Here is a 21,333-nt window from a genome sequence, read left to right as displayed (position 1 = left end):
TGGGGCACAGAGCGCATCCAAGGTGTGAGCTAGCCGATGTGCAGGCACAGTCTGGTGTAGCATGGTCAGAGTCCAGTCCCTAGGTCATACACAAAGTCAGTGACTGAAGCAGGTTCAGGGCAAATCCAAGAGTCGAGGTCCAGTTATGGTCCAGGAGTCATGCATAATGATCCAAGATACTGTGGCCTGTCTGGGCCAATGTCAAGGTTCAAATTTTGGACATTCTGTGCAAGAGATAGGCATAGGAATCAATGTATAACCTTCTCCTCTATGAAGGGCAGCTTAAAATACACAAGGATTTGGCAGCTATTTGGGCACGTGTTGCTCACTGTGGTGTTGCTGCTGTTTACCAGATCATTTATTATTCCAGGAGCATCACAATTCCACAAGACAAAGCAGATGTCTCTGGGTTCCCCCCTCCCCCCCCCCAGATCTGCTCATAGCAACCATGTCATGTTGGTAGATGCAAGAAATTATAAAACAAGGATCTTGATGATGATGATGATATTGGATTTCTATCCCACCCTCCACCCCAAATCTCAGAGTCTCAGAGTGGCTCACAATCTTTTTTATCTTCCTCCCCCACAACATTGGTTGTGCAGTGATTTGCAAAGAGAGAGCTTTGGTGTATAGCTTTTCTCTTGCTGTTGTACTTGCTCCCCTTGCTTCTATTTTAGTACTAAAGTACTGCTGGAAGATCTTTTGCAGATAAATCTATTGCTAGTGTGATGGTGACAGTATCTATAGTGTTGGGTTTACATTTGAGAAATCCCCAGGTACAGATCTCTACAGAACACTGAAGATCAGATGGTAGTCAAAGGCATATAATTTGGACTGCAACCCTTCACAGGGTTGTTTGGGGGTATAATGGCATTCTGAAGTCCTTGTAATAAATGTTTCCTCACATTTAAAGTCCAGTTTTAAGAAACTGAAGACCTCCAGTGGTGGCTAATATAGTTGCAGCTGTAAAAGGATGCACAAAAAATGGTTTCAAATGTTCAAACAAAAATAGAGTCTGTTTATTTTGCAGATATAATACTTAGCGAGCTTTATTCATGTGATTTGAACTCCTGTGCAACCCAAGTATACATTTTTCTGGTATATCGATATAGACTTCATCCTCACACCAAGGCTTTTATGTGTTCCTTCTGTCGGTGATTGACATATTGCTGTAGCTTAGTGATATTGCAATATGTCACCTACTGATTTTAAGAAGTCCTGTAGTGGTGCAGGCGGAGGGAGGGATAGCTGTCACAGGAGGCAATAAAAATGGCACTGATGTGGGTGAGATCTGGGGGAAAATGTGTATCTTCTCATCTACACGGTGTGCAAAGGAGTTTCCCACAAAATATCATACCAACTGAGGTTTTTGGAAAGATTTCACCAAAGGGACGAGAAACATAAGAGGCATTTAGGGGATCACATCCCATGGGTGCTCCAAAAATGCCTGTTCTAGTTTAGCCATGAAACTAGGGCAAAGCTTCTGTGTGGTAGCAGCCATAAAAAACAGTGTGGCTCTGGACCTCTGGAGTCTTGGAGTCTTATATTTGGAACTCAAGAGGAGTAATTTGTCCTAAAAACAAATTGGGTCCATAACATTAGCTGCCATTCCTCTGCTTGAAATAATCCTCAGTTATTACTTGCTCCTTTTAACTTGAGATGCTGGGATTGAACCTGAGACCTTCTACACACAGAACATATGTGAAACAGGCTCATTCTTAAACAAAACATGAAACTCCCTGTTATGTATGTGAACTCAATTGAAGACTAATGGGTGTTCCTGCCTGGCTCATTGGAGCCATATGGACTGAGCTTGGGGACTTGGGAACAATGTGCAGCAGGATCCAAATCTCTGCTGCCCTACACCAATCACAAGCCCCCGCCGGTTTGAATGTTCCAATAACATCCTTGCATGGGGACCAGGAGTTGTATATATGTTTGGCCCTATTGGCCCAGTCTCAGTCTTTACTGGGCAGCCATCTACAATGCTGTGCCAAATAAAGAGCTGTTATTCACTACCACCTCGCCTCTTCGATGCCTAAGAACCCACTATATTATACTTCCTTACACTGAGTCAGTCCATCCATCTGTTATCTACTGTGACTGGCAGTGAGTCTCCTGGGATCTCAGGTAGGAGTCCTTTACCTCATCTATGGCTACTCTAATCAGATATACACTTGTCAGAACTGTGGTGGTACTGATGGAAAGTGTCATCGAGTCACAGCTAACTTATGGCAACACCATAGAGTTTTAGGGTTGCTAGTCCCTAGTTATATACCCAGCTATATACAGACTCCTCAAAGAAGATAATCAATTACAGGTAAGCAACCTGTTTTTTTAGGGTTGTCAATCCTTAGTTGGGGGTAGAGGATCCCTGGTTTGGAGGCCCTCCCCTCACTTAAGAGTTATCAGAAAGTTGGGGGGGGGGATTGAATGTCTGCTGGGCACTCCATTATGCCCTATGGAGACCGCTCCCCATAGCGTATAAGGGAGAATCAATCCATGGGGATCTGGAGCTTGGGGGGCTGTTTTTTGAGATAGAGGTACCATCTTTTCAGCATAGCAACTGGTGCCTCTCCTCAAAAAACTCCCTAAGTTTCAAAAAGATTGAACCAGGGGATTCAATTCTGTGAGCCCCAAAAGAAGGTGCCCCCATCTCTTTGGAGTTCAATAGTACTTGTCATAACCTTGCTCCTGGCTCTACCCCCCCCCCCCCCCCAAAGTCCCCAGATATTTCCTGAGTTGGACCTGACAACCCTATAAGGGTTTTCAAGGCAAGGGACCTACAGAGGTGGTTTGCCAGTGCCTGCCAAGCACTAACCAGAGCTGACCCTACTTAGTTCTGAGATCTGACACGATTGGGTTAGCATGGGTCATCCCGGTCAGGGCATAAACTGTGTATAGATCATAATGTGATCCTGTTACATGTGGGCTGTTTCCAGTGTGCACGCTATAGATTGGCTCCAAACTACAGGATTGGATCCAAAGATGCTTTCTGCTGATGGAATAATTTCCCTCTGTGAGTTGAAGGGTGCTTCTGAATTCAACCTCATGGTTTGGATCCATCCCAGTATATGTATATTGAGAGCTATGGTCAGCTATGTACAGCAAAACACTTCATGGTCACATGTTAAGATGTGCATTCAGATTTCTTGCCTATTACTTTCTAGAAATGTCCTTTTGTATAGGAATTTAGTAATATGTAGAACAGATATAGATTGGGCTTAGAAGAACAAGTAAGGTTCTAAAGAAGCCATTTATAACATTAGTTATTTAAAATGTGCTAGATGGGATGGAGAAGCAAGCATTCTTTTAGAGGGCTGGATCATAATGCAAGATATTTTCCCCATCTAATTAGATCCAGCACCACTTTCATATGCTTGTCTCCTTGAGTGTCCTTGTCCTCATCCCAAATTTTGACAAATCCTCTAATGCCAAACATGACTGCTGCCATAATTAGGTACAAAAATGCCAACCCAGTTTATGGCTGCGGACAGACTCCTTGAAAAAACTCAGTAGACCTTCAGCCCAGATGATTCTAGAGGATAAAGAGGATTTGAATACTTATAAGACCACATACAGGTTTCATGATGGGAATCTCATACTCTTTTGCCAACCTAGCATTGAACACTAATAAGGAAGAATTAGTGTTGGCTCTTCTCCCCTCCATTCACTTCTGTATTAGGATTACAATGCATCTTAATGTTACAGAGTGTGTAATGCATATACTATGCTGCTCCTTTTATGCCCTAATCTTATGAAATAGTTTTGACCGCAATACAAACACAGATCCAAGCTTAATCATGTTTATTCCTGCTCTACAGTTTTGTGTTTTTGTTTTAGCATGTTCATTCTGTTTTCGATATGGTCCATTGCAAATCCAGCTAATGAGATTTACTGTGTGCTGTTTGCCACCTCAGCATTCCTCTGAGTAAAGACCAGGCATTGCACAAGGAAAGTTGAGAACAGCTGCAGTTCAAGATTGTTATGTTAGAGCATTGTCCCGCTTTACGTACAGCATTGACTTGTGTGTGAAGTTGTCATCATGGTGTCTGATTCTACCACCTGACAAATGAAGGCAGTAACCCTGTCCCCCTCCCCCAATAGAGAATATAAAATAGGGTTTTATGTTAGGGTTGCCAGGTCCATCTGGAAACAGGTAGAGTATGGGGGAGGGCTTACCAGGAGAAAGAGGAAGGCCCAGACCTTGTTGCCAGCATTGCAACATTGCTGGGTTACAACAGTATGTGATGCCAGCATGCCATTGATGTCCATGCAACTCTCTGATATTTGGGCAAAAATTCTATCATTTAAAAAAAACCTTCTACCATAAAGTTTTTGCCCAGATATCTGAGCACTGCCCATGTCACTGACATGATTATGTCATTTCTTGTGTGATGCCAGCAATGTGGTCTGAGCTTTCCTCTTTCTTCTGTTAATTCCCCTGCTGGCTAGCCATTCAATGACTTGGGGGCAGGGCCTGGCATCAGGGAACTCCCACCTCCACCGGTGGAGGGATCTGGAAACCCTGGCTAGGGTTATTAATCTCCGGGTTGTAGCTGGAGATCTCTTGGGATTACGAAGGATATCCAGGTGATAGTAGGGTTACTAGTCCCCAGCTGGGGGTGGGGATCCCCTGGCTTGGAGCCTCTGCCCCTGGTTAGGGCTATCAGAAACTGGGAAACATTATGCCCCCCTGCAAAAAAAAGACAGGAATGAAACTGAAAGTAAATGTGATGTGCCTGTGTCACCCAAAAGTGACATAGGCACGTTAGTGACATCAGGGGTGTGTGTGTGTGATGCTCTGGTTTTGGGCCAAAACTATGGTTTGAAGCTTAATTCTATCATAGATCTTTGCCCACAAACCAGAGCACCACCCCCAACATCCCCTGTAAGTGATATAGGAATGTTGTGTTTATTTCCTGCTTCTTCCTTCCTGCCCAGTAACTGCACCCCACCCCCATCCCCCGCCTGCCCGCCCGCCCGCTCAGCTGAGGGACCTAGCAAACCTAAGTGATAGAGATCAGTTCACCTGGAGAAATTGTCTGCTTTTCCAGATGGATTCTGTAGTGTTATGCTCTGTTAAAATCCCTCCCATCCCCAAATCCAGCCCTCCTTAGGCTCTGCCCTTCGATCTCTAGGTATTTTTCAACTTGGAGCTGGCAACCCTAGTTTTATGTGCACATATCACTTCTTTCCAACTGCTGACTGCCTAAGTTGTAAACAGCTACATTTGCCCACAATAGCCATGAAGAAAATGTCTATAGGATTGTTATGGTGAGTAAGCACTTTCTCCTGTGCCCACAAATAGCATGCAAACAGAAAGCACTTCTCTCGCACCTTTTCCTCCCATTTTTAAGTAAAGGGAGCACAGCAGTGTAGTAATAATTACATAATATCTGTTCTTATGGCAAGAGCTACATAAAGGGCTTCACATTCATCCATTAACTCTTCTCAACAACACTGCAACATAGCAAAGTATTACTATTCCTGTATTTCAGATGGGGAATGCAAGTGGGAGCGGGGGGGAGCCTAAGAGATAGTGGTTTGCCTAAGACCAGCTATTAAGTTCTGTCCGCATTGAGATTTAAAGCATGGACTTCCAACTTTTAAAGCTCATGCTCCAAGTACAGGGGTGGTCAAACAGTGGCTTGGGAGCCACATGTGGCTTTTTCACACATATTGTATGGCTCCCAGAGGTTGAGGAACTTAATGCAGGCTTACTCTCAAGTAAGCATGCTTAGCATCGGGACCTCAGTCAGCCTCTGAGTGCTGACCCCATAGGTAGGCAACTACTTCCACCATGTGTGAAGGAGGGGGGTAATAGGCAGGCTTGCAAGCTCTTCTCCTCTACCACAGAGGTTACCCAGAGACCTAGAGTAGGGAAGGAGAGTGCAGGAGCCAAGGGAGCCACTGGAAGAAGGGAAGGAATTAAAGAGGGTGGTGTAAGATTCCCCTTTTGTTTCATAGCTCTTGTAGGAGCTATATGTACTAACCTTGGTGTCAAGGCAAAGAAAGATGCATAATTATACAATTGGTGCTCAGTGGTTTATATGATACATATGTGTTTCTTTCTCCCACTGGTGCCAAAAATAATTTCCTAACCTTTCCCTATACTGGTCTTAGGGTGAATGTTATTCCCAGTTTTAAAAAAAAGTCTCCTAGCATGGTTGTGTTGTAAAGTGCATACAGATGTATTTTATTTTTCTGTGCAAAGAAAGTATTAAGAGTTTTAATAAATACATGGGTATAATATTTGTTCATGTCTTGTGGCTGTCAACCATCTGACATTTATTCTATGTGACTCTTATGTTAAGCAAGTTTGGCCACCCCTGTCCTAGTATATTATTTTACACCAATAACAAAATTCTGTAAATGTTATCAGAATCTGATGAGTATTCAGTAATAAGGACCATTTCATACATTATGAGAAGATGGAGTCAATGTAGGGTAGGGCTGCCAACCTCCAGGTGGTGGCTGGAGATCTCTTTTGTTACAACTGATCACCAGATGACAGAGATAATTTCACCTGGAAAAAATGGCCACTTTGGATAACGGACTCCGTGGTATTATACCTCATTGAAGTCCCTCCCCTCACCAAATCCTGCCCTCCTCAGGCTTTCCCTTCAAAAATCTTCAGGTATTTCCCAACCCAGACTTGACAACCTTAGTGTGAGGTGCAGGATTAAGGACTAGGCATTTATGGGGATCTTGTCCAATATATTAAACTGCCCTGGTAGTAGGATTTATTTATGCATTTTTACTAAGCATAGATTATATTTTCCATGTGAAGTATCCCAAGTGGAATACAACATAACTTTTAAGAAGTATACATATAAAATATTTTATGTGCACTAGTAAATATGAACCATATCAAAATGGCAAACATGCTTGATTTAGATAGCGATTCTAGGGAACCTTCTCCATTGTAGCACCAAAACTTTAGAACTCACTCCTCAGGGAAACTGTTGCTCTCTGTTGGTGTCTTTCACCATTAGGTGAAGAAGTTTATTTTGTCTGACATACCCTCAATAACAGTTACTGACCCTCCTTCTAGCGTTGCTCATTTTATGTGTTTAATTGAATTATTTTATAATTTCAGCTGTCTTTTAATTGCTTAATGTTTTATATGTAATGTTCTTTATGTTTGCCACCTTGTGAACCCCTGATCAGATGGAAGAGCAACATAAAAATGTTTTAAATAAACAGATAAACCAATATTGCCTGCTATCTCCGCACACATACACACACCAATGGATTTTAGAAACTAGAAATTGCTGCAGATTTTGATTATCCCCTGCCAGCTCTGTTATCTTGATGCTTCTTAGGATTGCCAGCCTCCAGTTGAGGCCTAGAGATCTCCCACTTTTACAACATCTCCAGCTGGCAGAGATCAGCTCCCCTAGAGAAAATGGCTGCTTTGAAGGGTAGACTCTATGGCATTGTACTGTGCTGAGGCCCCTCCCCAAACCCTGCCCTCTTTTGGCTCCACCCCCAAAGTTTCCAGGTATTTACCAACACAGACCTGGCAACCCTAATGCTTCTTGAAAAAATTGTTCCTAAATATCATTTTTGTTTTACAACTGTCACTGAGTGATCAATGGAGATCTGTTCTAATGCTTTTCACTGCAATCCAGGAAGGATGTACATGCTATTTAACAAGAGGGAACAGATAAGTTAACTGCAAAATACCTCCTTAGATTTATTGAGAATCTGCTGACGTCCATGTAAACAGTAACTTTATGCAACCTGAATATTCCAAGAAGCTATTGATGTAGAAATATCTACATATATTTTTTTGGTGGGGGGGGGGGGATCTTTCTTCAAATTAATGTTTTGAATAGGAAGATGTGAACAGTTGTTACACAGCTTCCTCAGTTTGCTTGCTTCCAAAAGCTGGCGTTGTGAGCTAAGAGCACAGACAAATTGCCAGTAAATCAATAGGAACTGAGGATCCCTCCTGTTAAGAGCACTGCAATTAATTGCAGGGTAGATGCCCTAATGCACAGAGTAGGTATTTCTTTCACAGGTAATCAGAAAGCTAACAAGGAAATTCTGCTAGTTTGAACAGGCTTGTTAATTTTCTGCCATTTATATACACAATGCAGCTATGCATATGGAATGGGATCGCCAACGGACATTAATACATTCTGGTACTTTATGCGGATGCCCCTCATGTACACACACACAGAGACAGTGACTGACTGAGCCAGTGTTCTCTCTAAGCTGAGTTAGTGTGAGCTACCTCACAGTTTCTTAGCCTCCAGCTCACACATTTTTGTCTTAGTCAGGAAGGATGGCAAACTAATTTATTCAGTAACTAAATCACTCGCTCACAACTTTAATACTAGTAGCTCAGAAATTAGAATTTTTGCTCACAAGACTCCACTGCTTAGAAGCAGTATTGATTGTGTCCTTAATGTGTGAAATGGCCCTTGTTATATGGTTGCCAGCCTCCAAGTGGGGTCTGGTGATCTATCAAAATTGTAACTGATCTCCAGACAATAGTTGTCCTAGCTGCTTTAGAGGGTGGACTCTGACATTATACCCTGTTGAGGTCCTTCCCAAGCCTTCCTGTCCATAGGTTCTGCAATCCAATCTCCACCTACCTCACAGGGTGACTGTTGTGGGGAGAAGGTGGTTGTAAGCCACTTTGAGATTCCTCAAGACAGGGGGAAAGGGGGCATAATTCTTCTTCTTCTTCCTCCTCCTCCTCCACCACCATCACCACCACTATGTAGCAGATACTGATCACACCTACAGCACAAAGTAGGTGCTGTGTAAAATACTATGTTGACAGCATGTGCTTTCAGTCAATTCAAATCTGACCATTGGAATGAATGAAGCCCTTTTTAAAAATGAAGCAACAAAAAAAATATGTTGTGGTAGCAAAGAACTTTTTTCAGCTGGTCAGAAAGTACTCCTGATGCCCAGTCCTAACCCCATAGCAAGTTCTGGGCTAGAGTGAATGTCTCCAGAAGTCTCCACTGTTCCAGCCTACAACAACCAGCAAAAAAACAGACTGTGACAAAAATAACAATCCTCTTAGAGCATTACAACATTTATAAAGTAGAATACATGTTCATACTTGTGTATACTCATAAGATTAATACAAAATACAGCAACACTTCACCATCCAACCGGTAAAGAGAAATAGTCTCAACAAAAGGTGCTTGCAGACTTTTCTGGGCCTGGAGACTTTTCTCCCAAACTTGGGGTGCAGCAGAACTATGAGCCTGACTATCATTTTGTCTCTTTATCTAAACCCTTGGCTCACCCTACTATATAGTGTCCTTGAAAATGTTTACAATAATTTCAAAATGGAACAAGATAAAGCCTTACTGTTTTCAAATACTTTAATATACCTTCATGGGTGCATGTAGACTTAGAATAATTTTGCATACGATTTCACTGTTGTACATGTATATTGTACAGCAGTTCCTTACTGAATGATTTGCAGGTGAAGTTCATGTCTGGCCTCCTTCAAAAACACTGCATGATGTGAAGATTGAGGTGTGGCAGCTGGCTAAGGTTGCCAATCTCCAGGTGGTTGTTGGAGATCTTCTGGCAACAGTGATCAGTTCACCTGGAGAAAATGTACTCTATGGCATTATACTCCATTGAAGTCCATTCCCTCCCCTCCCCAAGCCTTGCTCTTCTCAGGTTCCACCATCATAATCTCCGGTTTTTTCCTGACTCCAAACTGGCAACCCTACAGCTGGTTCACACATCCATGTAATTTGATGCTAATGTAATTATTGTCAGAGGGCTGCACTACAGGATACCCTTTTCCTGAGTACATCCCATAAGTCTAAGGGAGTTCCATGCTTCCCATGGACGTGCAGGCCCAATTCAAATCACAAACATGGCATATGAGGCAAATCGGCTCCAGCAATTCAACCTCACGCCATTTTCCTTACCTGAAATTGCCAAGGGGAGCCACTGTTTGTCCATTTGGAGAAACCTAATATGCATAGGGTTGCCAAGTCCAATACAAGAAATATCTGGGGACCTGGGGGTGGAGTCAGGAGACATTAGGGGTGGAGCCAAGATCAAGGCTGTGACAAGCATAATTGAACTCCAAAGGGAGTTCTGGCCATCACATTTAAAGGGATGGCACACCTTTTCAATTCCTTCCTTCTATAGAAAATAATGAAGGATAGGGGCACCTTCTTTTTGAAACTTGGGAGGTATTTTGGGGAGAGGTATTAAATGCTATACTAAAAATTTGGTGCCTCTACCCCAAAAAACAGCCCCCTCCCAGAGCCCCAGATACTCGCGGATCAATTCTCCATGATTTTCTATGGGAATAAATTTCCATAAGGAATAACAGAGTTCCCAGCAGACATTTCCCTCCCCTCCCCCCGCATTCTGATGACCCTGAAGTGGGGGGGAGGGCCTCCAAACCAGGGGATCCCCTGCCCCCACCTGGAGATTGGCAACCCTAAATATGCAGCACATTGGCACTGTTAAGTTTCCTCAATACAGTAAACAGCAGCTCTCTGGAGGATGTTCCAAGTCAGCAAAATGGTTTTGAAGGGAAGGACTGAACCATAGTCCTAGTCCAAAATGGGACACCACAAGTTTGAGACACTCAGAACTTCCAGGCCACATCTGTCAACTGGACTTAGGAACATCCCCAGGAACAGGCCTTGAATTCAGCAGGAGCTCACATGAATGCAGCTCCTGAACCTTTCTGACAGCCCCCTCCTCCTCCCCACCTACCTTGTCCATTGAATAGTAGGTGCAGCTGCATAACAATCCCTGGATTAGGAGAGCGGGCAGCCAGCCAGCCACCAGGAGCTTTGCCACACCCCCAGCAGCCCTCATTAACCCCTGGAGAAGCCCACACCACCCTTTCTCCACTTCTTATGTGATTTTGGATGGCAGGTGGCTTGCTGGCCTTTTGACTGTGGAGGGGGCAGCCAAGGAGGGCCCCAGGTGAGTGATGCCTGCTCGGGCTGGCTGGATCTCTAACCAGCTGAAACAGGCCTCACTTGCCCGGGGCTCTCCTTTCTTGTGTCAGGTTGCTTTTGGCTGGTGGGGGGTCGGCATATGCTAGTGAGTTATGCTAATGAGCTCCACCACATATTTTTCTACAAAACAACCCCTGTCGTGTGATTAGGCCATGCATATCTTACCCATATTCTCCTTCTTTGTTCCACATAATTTCTTAACAAAATCTAACAAAAATGTTAATTGGGAAAAAAATCTGTCCAATTCAGATCCATTGTTTTCCAAGGAAGAACAATGGCTTAAATGCTTTTAATTTGTCACAATGTATCCTGAAATCAGTTTGTTTTTTTTGGGGGGGGGGTAGGGGTTAGAATTTCATAACAGTAGGAAGCTCTCTCTTTAGGAAACATTCCAGAATTGTTAGTAAAGGAAACTAGGAGAAATCTGTTAGCCCACTAAATTGACTTTGATTCTTCAGTGCTGATGTGTGCCTCTTCTTGCATCAAGCCTGGTTCCTGAAGAAAAGCAGGCAGTCCTTTCATTGATTTCTGTTTTTATTTTTTATTTTTTTAAAAAGAGTTGATTATGCCCTTGTTTCAGTAAGCTCATGACAACATGTATTGGTTATTCCATTTGATATTCAAAACAACCCAACAAAGTCAGTTAAGCCAAGAGTCAATTGGCTCAGTGTTAGAAATCTGAACCTACAATTTCCCAGTCCAAGTCTTATCACTTTGTCCATGGTCCCACATTGACATTTCAGTTCCATTTCTTACATTTATAGAGTGTCAGGGGAAAAAACCCCTGAAGTACTTATATATTTTTAATAGAACATTCATGGCCTTAAACCCAAATCTGGGACTCAGTACTGTGGCGTTTGCAGGTGAAACAGCCACAGTATATCAAATAAGAGGCAAATGCATGAAAAAATTAAGAGGAAAATTTTCAGCTCTTTAATGTGTCAGCAGCCTTTCTTGCCAAAGCAAACCCATTCCTTGCAAAAAGCAATATTCCTGGACAGATGGCTCTAGTGAGCAGCCAGCATCAGTGTTGTTGTATCACAAAACTTGCAAGCAATCAGAGAAAATCCATAAATCCAGGCAACGGCACTTGGGTACTTTTGCTTTATTTGTACTGGCCAACTTTCTAACCCAGGGGTGTCAAACATGCAGCTTGGGGGCTGAATCAGGCCCTCAGTGGGCTCCTATCAGGCCCCCAAGCAACTGGCTGTCATCTGGTTCCTTCTCCCTCTCTCTTGCTTCCTTCTGCATCACAGCTTGCTTTGCTAGGCTTGCTCAATCACATAGGAGTTACAGAGCAAAGCCTCTATTTTGGGGAGGGGGGGAGGCAGAGCTTGCTGTGCCAGGCTCTCTCAATTGCACAGCAGAGCTACTGATCCAAGCCTCTTCTCCTCTTATTGGCTGAGGCTCCTCCCCCTCCTGGTCCCCTGGGGAAGGAAGGAAAGAGCCAGAGGTTCCTTTGTCCAGTGCCACAGATCCCATGGGAGAAATACAAAGAAAACATCTTTAAGACCAAAACTGCTAATGTTTTAAGTTTTTTTTAAAATTGTGTTTGTCCATGTCCTTTATAAAATTTATATCTCAGCTACCTAATCTTAAATAGGTACACACATGGCTCGGCCCGACAAGGTCTCATTTATGTCAGATCCGGCCCTCATAACAAATGAGTTTGACAACCCTGTGTTTGACTGGATGGTTCAACAGAACTTGGAGAAGCAGCCCTTCCCAATTTCATGCCACATTACTTCAACAGGCACTCTTGAAACATATTCTCCTCCGTGTTTACTTTCCTTAACCAATTCTTGTAGGCCTGTTTAACATGTTGTTCAATCTTTTTTGCCTCCTCCAAACAATTAAGGTATTGCCCAGACCTGAAAACAGGTCATTCTCAGATTGAGGATGCAAATTTGCCTTCACAGCCTCTCTTTGAAGCTAATTGGCTCTACCAGCCTTAACCATGGTTGAGAGGAATGTTGACCACGATGTAAACTGCAACAGAGACCAATCAGGTTTGCTGCTTAGCCATATTTCATGCTAACTGGCTTCAAACCCTCATTAAGCAGGGTGGTTGCACTGGGGATCCCTAAATGGGGTAACCCTGCTAAGGTTTGACTTCTGTTGCACAGATGGAATTACTTCTTAAGTTTGTGTTCTTTGTCATGCCGGTAAAATTGTACAGCCATTACTCTTGATATGCCGCTGCAGGGCTGTAACTGAGCTATTTCTGCACTTTAAACTAGCAGTTTCTGGTATAAGTTGACAGAATAAGTAGCAACCCTTACCATATGTGACAGAAGCTCTCAGACTCTGCCTTCCTTCATCAATTTCAAAACTGTTCAGTGATCCTTAAGTACAGTTTTTAGATATCGTGACTTTTGAAATCCATGAGGTAAAATGGTACTGTGGTCCTTCATAGTAATAATTTAAAATTGCCATGTATTTTAACACCAATGCGTAAAAGCATTTTCAAAATTTAGTAGTTACTTCATGCAGTACAGGTGAAATTCTACAAACCCACTTTACTGTGTAGTGACTCTTAGAAGTCAAAAATGGCTTCTAGAATCAGCCTCTTGTCAATTAGAATCTCCTATTAAGTTGCTTTGCTGTTTTGTTTCATCAGATTTGGTAGTTCTGTAGTTCTGTTGTGCTATATAGAAATGCATCTACCTTTGAAGATAACCTGGAAGTTGTGGATGCTCTAGAAAGCAGCAGCGAGATTATTCTCAGGAACGTTGAAACATCTCCCTTACTGCCCCAGATCCAATTTAAGGTCTGGTTATTACCTTTAAAGACTTTCATGATCTTGGAACTGCACATCTTCATGACTACTTCTCCCCATATGTCATCATTTACAAATTACTGTCCTGAAGCTGTTACCTTCTGCTTGTCCTCCCACCCATACACTCAGACCGATTTTGCACTTGCCCTACGACGCTCTGTTCCTCTTTTCAGTGCGGCGTCCTTCTGATTTCCCACTATCTGACCCGGGGCTTCAGCTTGCATCGGCATTTTTGTGTGGCAAAGAGAAACCACTAAAAACCAGTTTCTTTTTGCTGTGCAAAACCGCCAATTTTTGCTGAAGCCCTGAGGCAGATAGTGGGAAATCGGAAGGACACCGTGCTGAAAGAGGAATATTAGAGCAGCGTAGGGTGAGTGGGAAATTAGTTTCACACAGCCTGCCTGCCTGGCATCTACCAGAATGTGATCCTACTGGCTCCCAGGTTCTAAAGCCTCCCTAAGCCTCCATAAGTAAGGAGGTGAGAAGGGTGCCATCCTTCAAAGTTTCTAGGAGGAACTGTGCGGCTGTGTTTTCTAGAGCCAGCATGGTGTCATGGTTAAGCATAGTGGAATCTAAGCTGGAGATCTGGTGTGATTCCCTCACTCCTCCACATGAAGCCTGCTGGGTGACCTTGGGTCAGTCAGTTCTCTCAGAACTCTCTCAGCCCCACCTACCTCACAAGGTGACTGTTGTGGGGAGGGAAAGGGAAAAGCAATCATAAGCTGCTTTGAGATTCCTCTATAAAAACCTCTTCTTGATGGGTGGCAGGCATTTTCTTGGGGGGCAATTAATGGGCTCGTGCTGTATTGTGGATAGCTTTCATTTATAATTGAAACCTGTCTTGAGTCATAAGAGATAGGTGTGGTATTGTAGTAATGGTCACACGACTCAGGGTTGAGGTTCATCACACCAGTCTGTCCATGCTGCTTGTGTCTGACAGTGGTGGTGGTTTTATTTTATACATTCTTCTACACAATCATTTACTAGAATTATACAGAGCAAAGAAACAGCTGTTTACTTTAGCAGTCTACCCCCATGTGGATTCCAGGAAGGAGGTGAAAGGGCAGCACATTTTGAGACCCTCAGCATTCTTGCATAGGCCAAAGTACATGAAGGCTTTAATGCTGCCTTCTGAGTCTTAAGATGGAGGCAGAACAAGGTTGGCCAGGCCATTGTCCTTCCTTCATGGTATAAATATTTTAATAAATAAATAATACAGTAGAGTAGACAAATAGTTTGGGAGAACTGCCTCACAGTTCATGGATCAGCAAATGTGGTAATAATAGCTTACATTCAAAAAAGTGTAGCTCTGTTCCTCAGGCCCACAGTATAGTATTGTGGTTTAAACAAGCATAGTATTGTGGTCATAATGCTGAATGACAAAGACCATGGAAGTCCTTTTTGTGTCTGCTCCACTGTGTAGGAAGCCACACATGATCCAGGATTGTTAAATGCCTATCTGTGATGTGCAGCTGCACTTTCTGATTTTAACTTGCAGCCATTTTTGGAGATGCAAAGACAGGTAACACCTTATTGGCTGCACATGGAAGCATGCACACACAATCAGGAAGTGTGTGCTCTACATATGTAGATCTTATTATATTTGACCACATATGAATCAGCCCACAGTAAATGTATGCCATTCATCATGGCAGCCTAAGCAGAGTTACACTCTTCTAAGTGTATTGAAGTCAGTGGGCAGACAGAAGCTTATGATGGTATTGCCGGTGTAGCTGCTGTCTTGCATGAAGAATACTCATGATTGCTGGTATGATGCTAAGGGTTTCATTTGGTGTTGGTTATACCTGAGAGATTCAGGTTCAAATCTCTGTTCAGCCATGCAGCTCACTGTTTGGCCTTGGGAAGCATCTCTCTACATTTCATTCACCTCGAAGGGTTACATTTCATTCATCTCGAAACTAAACTACTGCTCAGAGCTGCCTGAAGCTGCTTACTATAAATTCTAGTAAGATGGGATCAGTAAACGATCACAGACCATCACAGGGAGGAAAAGAACTCTGGTGTTTTTCAGATTCATCTGATGAAATGGGTTCTAGCCTACAAAAGCTTCTGCTGCAATAAATCTCTTAGATACCATATGACTCCTGTTGTTTTGGCTTCAGTAGACTAAACGGCTTCTCTGGAGCATGAATCATAGAATTAGCATTGCTACCTTTCCCCCTGATTGTGACTCAAACAACATTTTTTTTTTTTTTTGCTGAGACGCAAAAATCAAACTGATAAATGATGCTGTTGCTGCATCTTCTTGCTAGAGAAGAAATCTGTATCTGTTGAGTTTCTGCTAGCTGATTCGGAAATGGCAACCATAACTAGGTGAGGCTGTTCAGGATAGCTTTTGTAGGATTTGCTATATCTAAATTCTACTTGACAGAGTGTTATACAGGTTGTTTGCAGCAAAAGTGCCATGTGATATTTAAAAGCAACATATTGCTATGGTTAAACGACTAGTCTGTTTTATTTTTTAAATGCTTCCTAATTGTTCCTTTATTCTCAGGATTGATGACTGTTTCTGTGCTTCCCGGAAGCTGGATGCTGTGGCCATAGAAGCAAAATTCAAGCAAGATTTGGGATTCCGAATGCTGACCTGTGGCCGAACAGATCTGGTCAAGCAGGCCATTTCTTTGCTGGGTCCTGATGGAATTAACAGCATGAGTGAGCAGGTACAAAACGGAAACTGATTTGAGGAGTAGCACCCTCTTCCTCCTGCCCCCTCCCACGTTTTGTCATTTATATGCATGGGGTTCTTTAGCTCTTCCCACTATTCTCTCTTACAGAACTAAGAATTTTGATAATGGAAGAATCCCATGCCCTGTGTAGCTTAATTCTTAAAAGTCACCTCTGGTAGATTACAGGTGTTGGGGCTTTGATTTCCAGGGGATGTCCAGCAGGGAAACTGCAGCCCCTGTGTCTTCAGTCTGAGAAAGAAAAGAAAAAATCCGTTTTAAAAATAATTATGGTGTTTCACTGAACGTGCAGTTTCTGCTTTTACAGCCATTCTCCATGGAGAACTATTCTGCCACCCACCTCTACTTGTTCTCTTCTTTTCATTTTCCTCTGATGAATATAAGAAACAGTTGTTTCCCTTTTTTCACTTGTGTGGCATTTAACTCTCCCTTCCATCTCTGCCTAATACCCTTTTCAGTGTAACACTAATCATAAGGAATACATTGATCAGCAACTCCAGGCATTTCAGATTAATACAAATTGCAGCCAGACATCTCTGTAATGAAGGGTCAGCTAATCTAGTTTTCCTCCAAACAGGGCAGCATTTCCCTAGAGCTAGCAACTTTTTGCAGTGTTGTCTTGGCATTTCATTTAAAATTAAGTCACTGTGTACCAAGGGATAGTGTAGAAAAGCATCTGCTCTCCAACCATTAACTGTATTGGCAGTGAGTGTAAAATGCTTGAGTCTAACATGTCAAAAAGAAGCTCATTAAATGGCTAAAGGTACATTTTTTTATAAAACAAGATAAAGACCCAGTGTAGTTTCAACTCTATAGAAGACATCTCTGTAAAGACAGGGCTGTCTTCATTTTTTAAAAAAAAAAAGCTAACAGAGGAATTTTGTGGAAAATGTTTTAAGTCTTATTATGTCCATTTAAGCAAGGACAGTTGCATGGCTTACATATTTATCTGGGCCAAAGATCCTGTCTTTTTAATGGAGATGATTATAGCCCCTCCACCACTTTTTACAATGTATTATTTGAAATCCGTGTAGATTAGCGTAGGACTGAACTGTGTAACCTTTACCTCCCTCTCCTTTTATCTGAGTTTCTCTGAATATCCTGACCTGGATGGCCCAGGTTAACCTGAACTCATATCTTGGAAGCTAAGCAGAGTTGGCCCTGGTTAGTATTTGGATGGGAAACCACCAAGGAAGTTCAGAGTTGCTACATGGAGGCAGGCAATGGCAAACCACCTCTGAATATCTCGTGCCCTAAAAACCCTATGGGAGGGTTCACCATGAGTTGGCTGCAACTTGATGCCACTTTGCATCACTGTGAACATCAGCATTTATGCAGAATGCTCACTCACATGTAATGTATTGGCTATTGTCCAGCTCTTGTGGAATCATTGCTGGCCTTTGCTATCTCCAAGCCTTGGTGAGGCCCCTCTGCCCAACTCAGGTCCTCTGGAGAATTGTGTCAAGCTGGGCTGATGAGGCGCCAATCCGAGACACCCACCACGCAACCCCTTGGAGGCATTAAAAGGAGACAACACGGAGCACCTGGGGCCAGCTTGAGGAGGCAGCCATCAATCCTTAGAGACGGGGGAGTTGCATGCCACCCAGGGAGGAAGGGTCCCTCACCTCTCAGGAAGACACCTGTTCCTGGGAGTAGTGGAGAAGCTAAGGAATGTTTGGAAACCCCACAGCTGAAGGAAGTTGGGGCATTAAGGGGGGAGATGGGGATTGATTCACGAAAAGGGGTCTTGCGGATGTGAGAATAAAAGGAGTGGAGTACATGGGGGGTCGGGGAGGAACAGCCTAACGAAAGAAGTTCAGAGGTGCGTACTGAGAGTGAAAGGGGGCACCTGACCTCAAGAGAATTCCTGCTGGGGACCCTGGAGCAGGGTAATGGTGAACACAGAACTGCTTGCCGTGGGTAGTCTGAGACCTCAACATGGATGACCAACTCACAATTCTCACTCTGGAGGCCCGTTCCCCTAACTTGGGAGGTGGGGAAGCTGACAACTCCACCACAGGAGCTAGATCTTTAGCCCAAGGAGGCAACTGAATCAGACCCAAATCCATGCTAGAAAAATGAAAAGAACTTACTGTCTAGTTTTATTATTGACAAGTCAGAGAGAAGACTATGAATGATTAGGAGTTCCGCCCTCAGACCCACTTCATACATGTAAGAAATTGCATGGATCATAATGCAAAAAACACTGCTGTAGAGGCCAATGTGCATGGCAAGGTGTTTATGTGTCTGGCTCCACATGCAGTTCTGGAGTTTCAAACCATGACAATGCAATCTGTACATTGTGAATGAGTTTCAAGCAATCCACCATATAGCACTTTGTTGGCATGTTGATAGTGTAGTGATATTATTCTTGCATAGTAGGTCCCCTCTGGCCACTGGTAGGGAATGAGGGGTAGGGTTGCAAGATCCAGGTTGGGAGACTTCTGGAGATCTGGGAGTAGAGCCTGAGGAGAACAGGGACCTCAGTGGGTTACAGTGCCATAGCAGCCATTTTCTCTAGGGGAACTGATCTCTGTAGTCTGGAAATGAACTTTAATTCCGGGGGATCCCCAGGTCCCACCTTAAGGCTGGCATCTCAGGCATTAAAACCTATCCGATTTTAAAACTTTGCTTCTTAAATATTATGGCTGCAATCCTAAATATGCTTGAAAGTCTTGTTGAGATGAATGGAATTTTACTTCCCACATAAATATGATAAAATGGGCCTGTCAGAGGGTTATGTAACCTTGTTTTTGTATTAGGCATGCATGCCATTTTTGTCCTAGTTAAGAGGATATGCTAGAGAACTTTTCTTCAAATCCAACCATTCCATTGTAAACATACCAATATTTTGAAATTGATGTTCACACAGGGCATGACTCCATTGATGTACGCTTGTGTGAGGGGAGATGAGGCCATGGTCCAGATGCTGCTAGATGCTGGAGCAGATCTAAATGCTGAGGTGAGACCAATGCTATGGTTGCTTATGTGGTATTTACATCCTTTAGGAATATGTTGCAGAAACCTACAGGAACCCCAATATTAAGGATGCTGCTGACTGTTTGAAAAGGGGCTGTTTGATTTGTACTCAGAAAAGTGCACTGTTGTTTTTAAGTTAATTCCCAGTGTCAGTTCAGGATTGAGAATCACTGCCTCCCTCCTTCTGTCCTGAATATATTCAGGAGACCCAAATCTGAGACTTGGATGCCACGTTCCTTTCTCTGCAATAAATGATTGGATGTGTGGGAGACAGCATCCCTTTGGAGGTGTCACCTGGGCACCCAAGCCCTGGAGGAGAAGAAGTAGAAGATGGGCACTGCCCTAAGCATGCCAGCAGCACAGCAATGGGGCAAAAGGAGGCGCCATGGGGGTCTGTGAAATCATGATACAAGCAGATAGGAGGAACAATAACCACAGCCAATTCCAGAGGGAGAAAAGACCTACTCAGGAGGAGCGCAGGACAGCAGAAAGTGGGTGGGTCCAAGAATTACATTATTTTGTCTATCCTGAATCTATTGCCCATCAACTACTTAGAAGACTTCTGAATTCTGGTTCTTTGTGGGGAGGAATAAAAAGATCTTCTTCGTGGTCTCTGTGCAGTCCCACACATGGGTCTTGCCGCAGGCAACGGATCCGTACCTCGGAGCTCCAATAGCTCGTTTATAACGTCTTTTGGCGCGCTTTCCTCCCGCCCTGGGGAGCAGGCAGCGACTGCGCATGCCTGGAGCGGGGGGAGAGCGCCCATTCCACTCAGTTTCTTCCCTTCCGCCGCCCGGACAACACCTACCTCGTTGCGTTCCTCCTCTGGCTCGTCTCTTGGTATCGTACTACTCCTCCTTTTTTCTTCTCTATTCTCTCTGTTTTTTTTTTTCCTTCTTCGTCCCATTAATATAAAACAAAAAAAAAAAAAAAAAAAAAGCGGCTAACCCGATTCTGCGCTTTCGCCTTTTTTCTTTCTACCCCCCCCCCCCCTTCTCGTCTCTCCCTTCCCTCCTTCCCCTGTCCGGAACGAATGGAAGGGAAAATCACCTTTAAAAGGTGCAGGCAGTGTGGTTCTAAAATTCCGTCCTCAGACGGTCATTCACTCTGCCTTTTTTGCTTGGGGGAATCCCACAGAACCGATAACTGCCACCACTGTGCTTGCTTCGGCAAGCAGGCGCGCAAGAACAGAGCAGCTCGCCTTCGTAGCTTCCTCATGGAATCCTCTCTACGCGCAGTGTCTACCTCAGATCCGCCGCCTCCCCCACTGAGAGCGGGAGATTCGGCAACTTCGGCCCTTCCTATCGTACCTAGGAAGCATAAGTCCGATAAAAAGTCTTCTAAGCACTCTGAGGGCCACAAGGCGCCTAAACAGACTCGTCAGGGCGAATCGAGTCTGTCGAAGTCACACCACTCGGGCCCGAAAACTTCCAGCCCGACCACTTCGGCGCCTAAGAAGCATCACGACCCGTCGGCTTCTACCTCCGTGCATACTTCCGCTTTTGCTACGGCTGCGCAATCGTCCGTATCGACCGCCCAAACGGCCTCCGCGCAATCGAATCCGATTCTACCTATCGAACTCTCGGCTCCTTCCGATGTTATCTCGGAAATGCCTCGCCTCACTCAACCCTCTATCGAAGTGATTCCGATTGGCTCGAGATCACCCTCGGTGCACAGCCTTCCTCCTAATGATATCCTCGACACCGAGGCTCCACTTCTCGGACCCGAATCCTTCCTCGACGTCACAACGCCAGTGCTGAAGGACATCACGACTCCATTGCTTAAAGACACTGCAGCACCACTGCTGAAGGAATCTTCTACACAAGTTTCCTCTCATCGGCTCCGATCTGGATCTCCACGGCCCCGCTCTCGTTCGCGGTCTCCGCTTCGTCCG

The 21,333-nt window shown here is 43.9% G+C and overlaps 2 protein-coding genes across 2 annotated transcripts in view; both read left to right on the top strand.

Moving 5' to 3' along the window:
* The window catches only part of PWP1 (PWP1 homolog, endonuclein), a 477,381-nt gene that overhangs the window by 367,679 nt on the left and 88,369 nt on the right, over window positions 1-21,333 (top strand). The gene's annotated exons all lie outside the window — the stretch shown is intronic.
* Window positions 1-21,333, top strand: part of ABTB3 (ankyrin repeat and BTB domain containing 3) — a 350,728-nt gene that overhangs the window by 281,767 nt on the left and 47,628 nt on the right. The window contains exons 6-7 of the mRNA XM_060245557.1: window positions 16,271-16,436; window positions 19,333-19,422. Coding sequence (XP_060101540.1) covers window positions 16,271-16,436; window positions 19,333-19,422 — 256 coding nt within the window. The remainder of the gene's footprint in view (window positions 1-16,270; window positions 16,437-19,332; window positions 19,423-21,333) is intronic.

Source organism: Heteronotia binoei, chromosome 8 (assembly GCF_032191835.1).
Source record: "Heteronotia binoei isolate CCM8104 ecotype False Entrance Well chromosome 8, APGP_CSIRO_Hbin_v1, whole genome shotgun sequence".
In the NCBI taxonomy this organism is placed as follows: Eukaryota; Metazoa; Chordata; class Lepidosauria; order Squamata; family Gekkonidae; genus Heteronotia; species Heteronotia binoei.
This window is presented reverse-complemented; position numbering and strand designations above follow the sequence as displayed.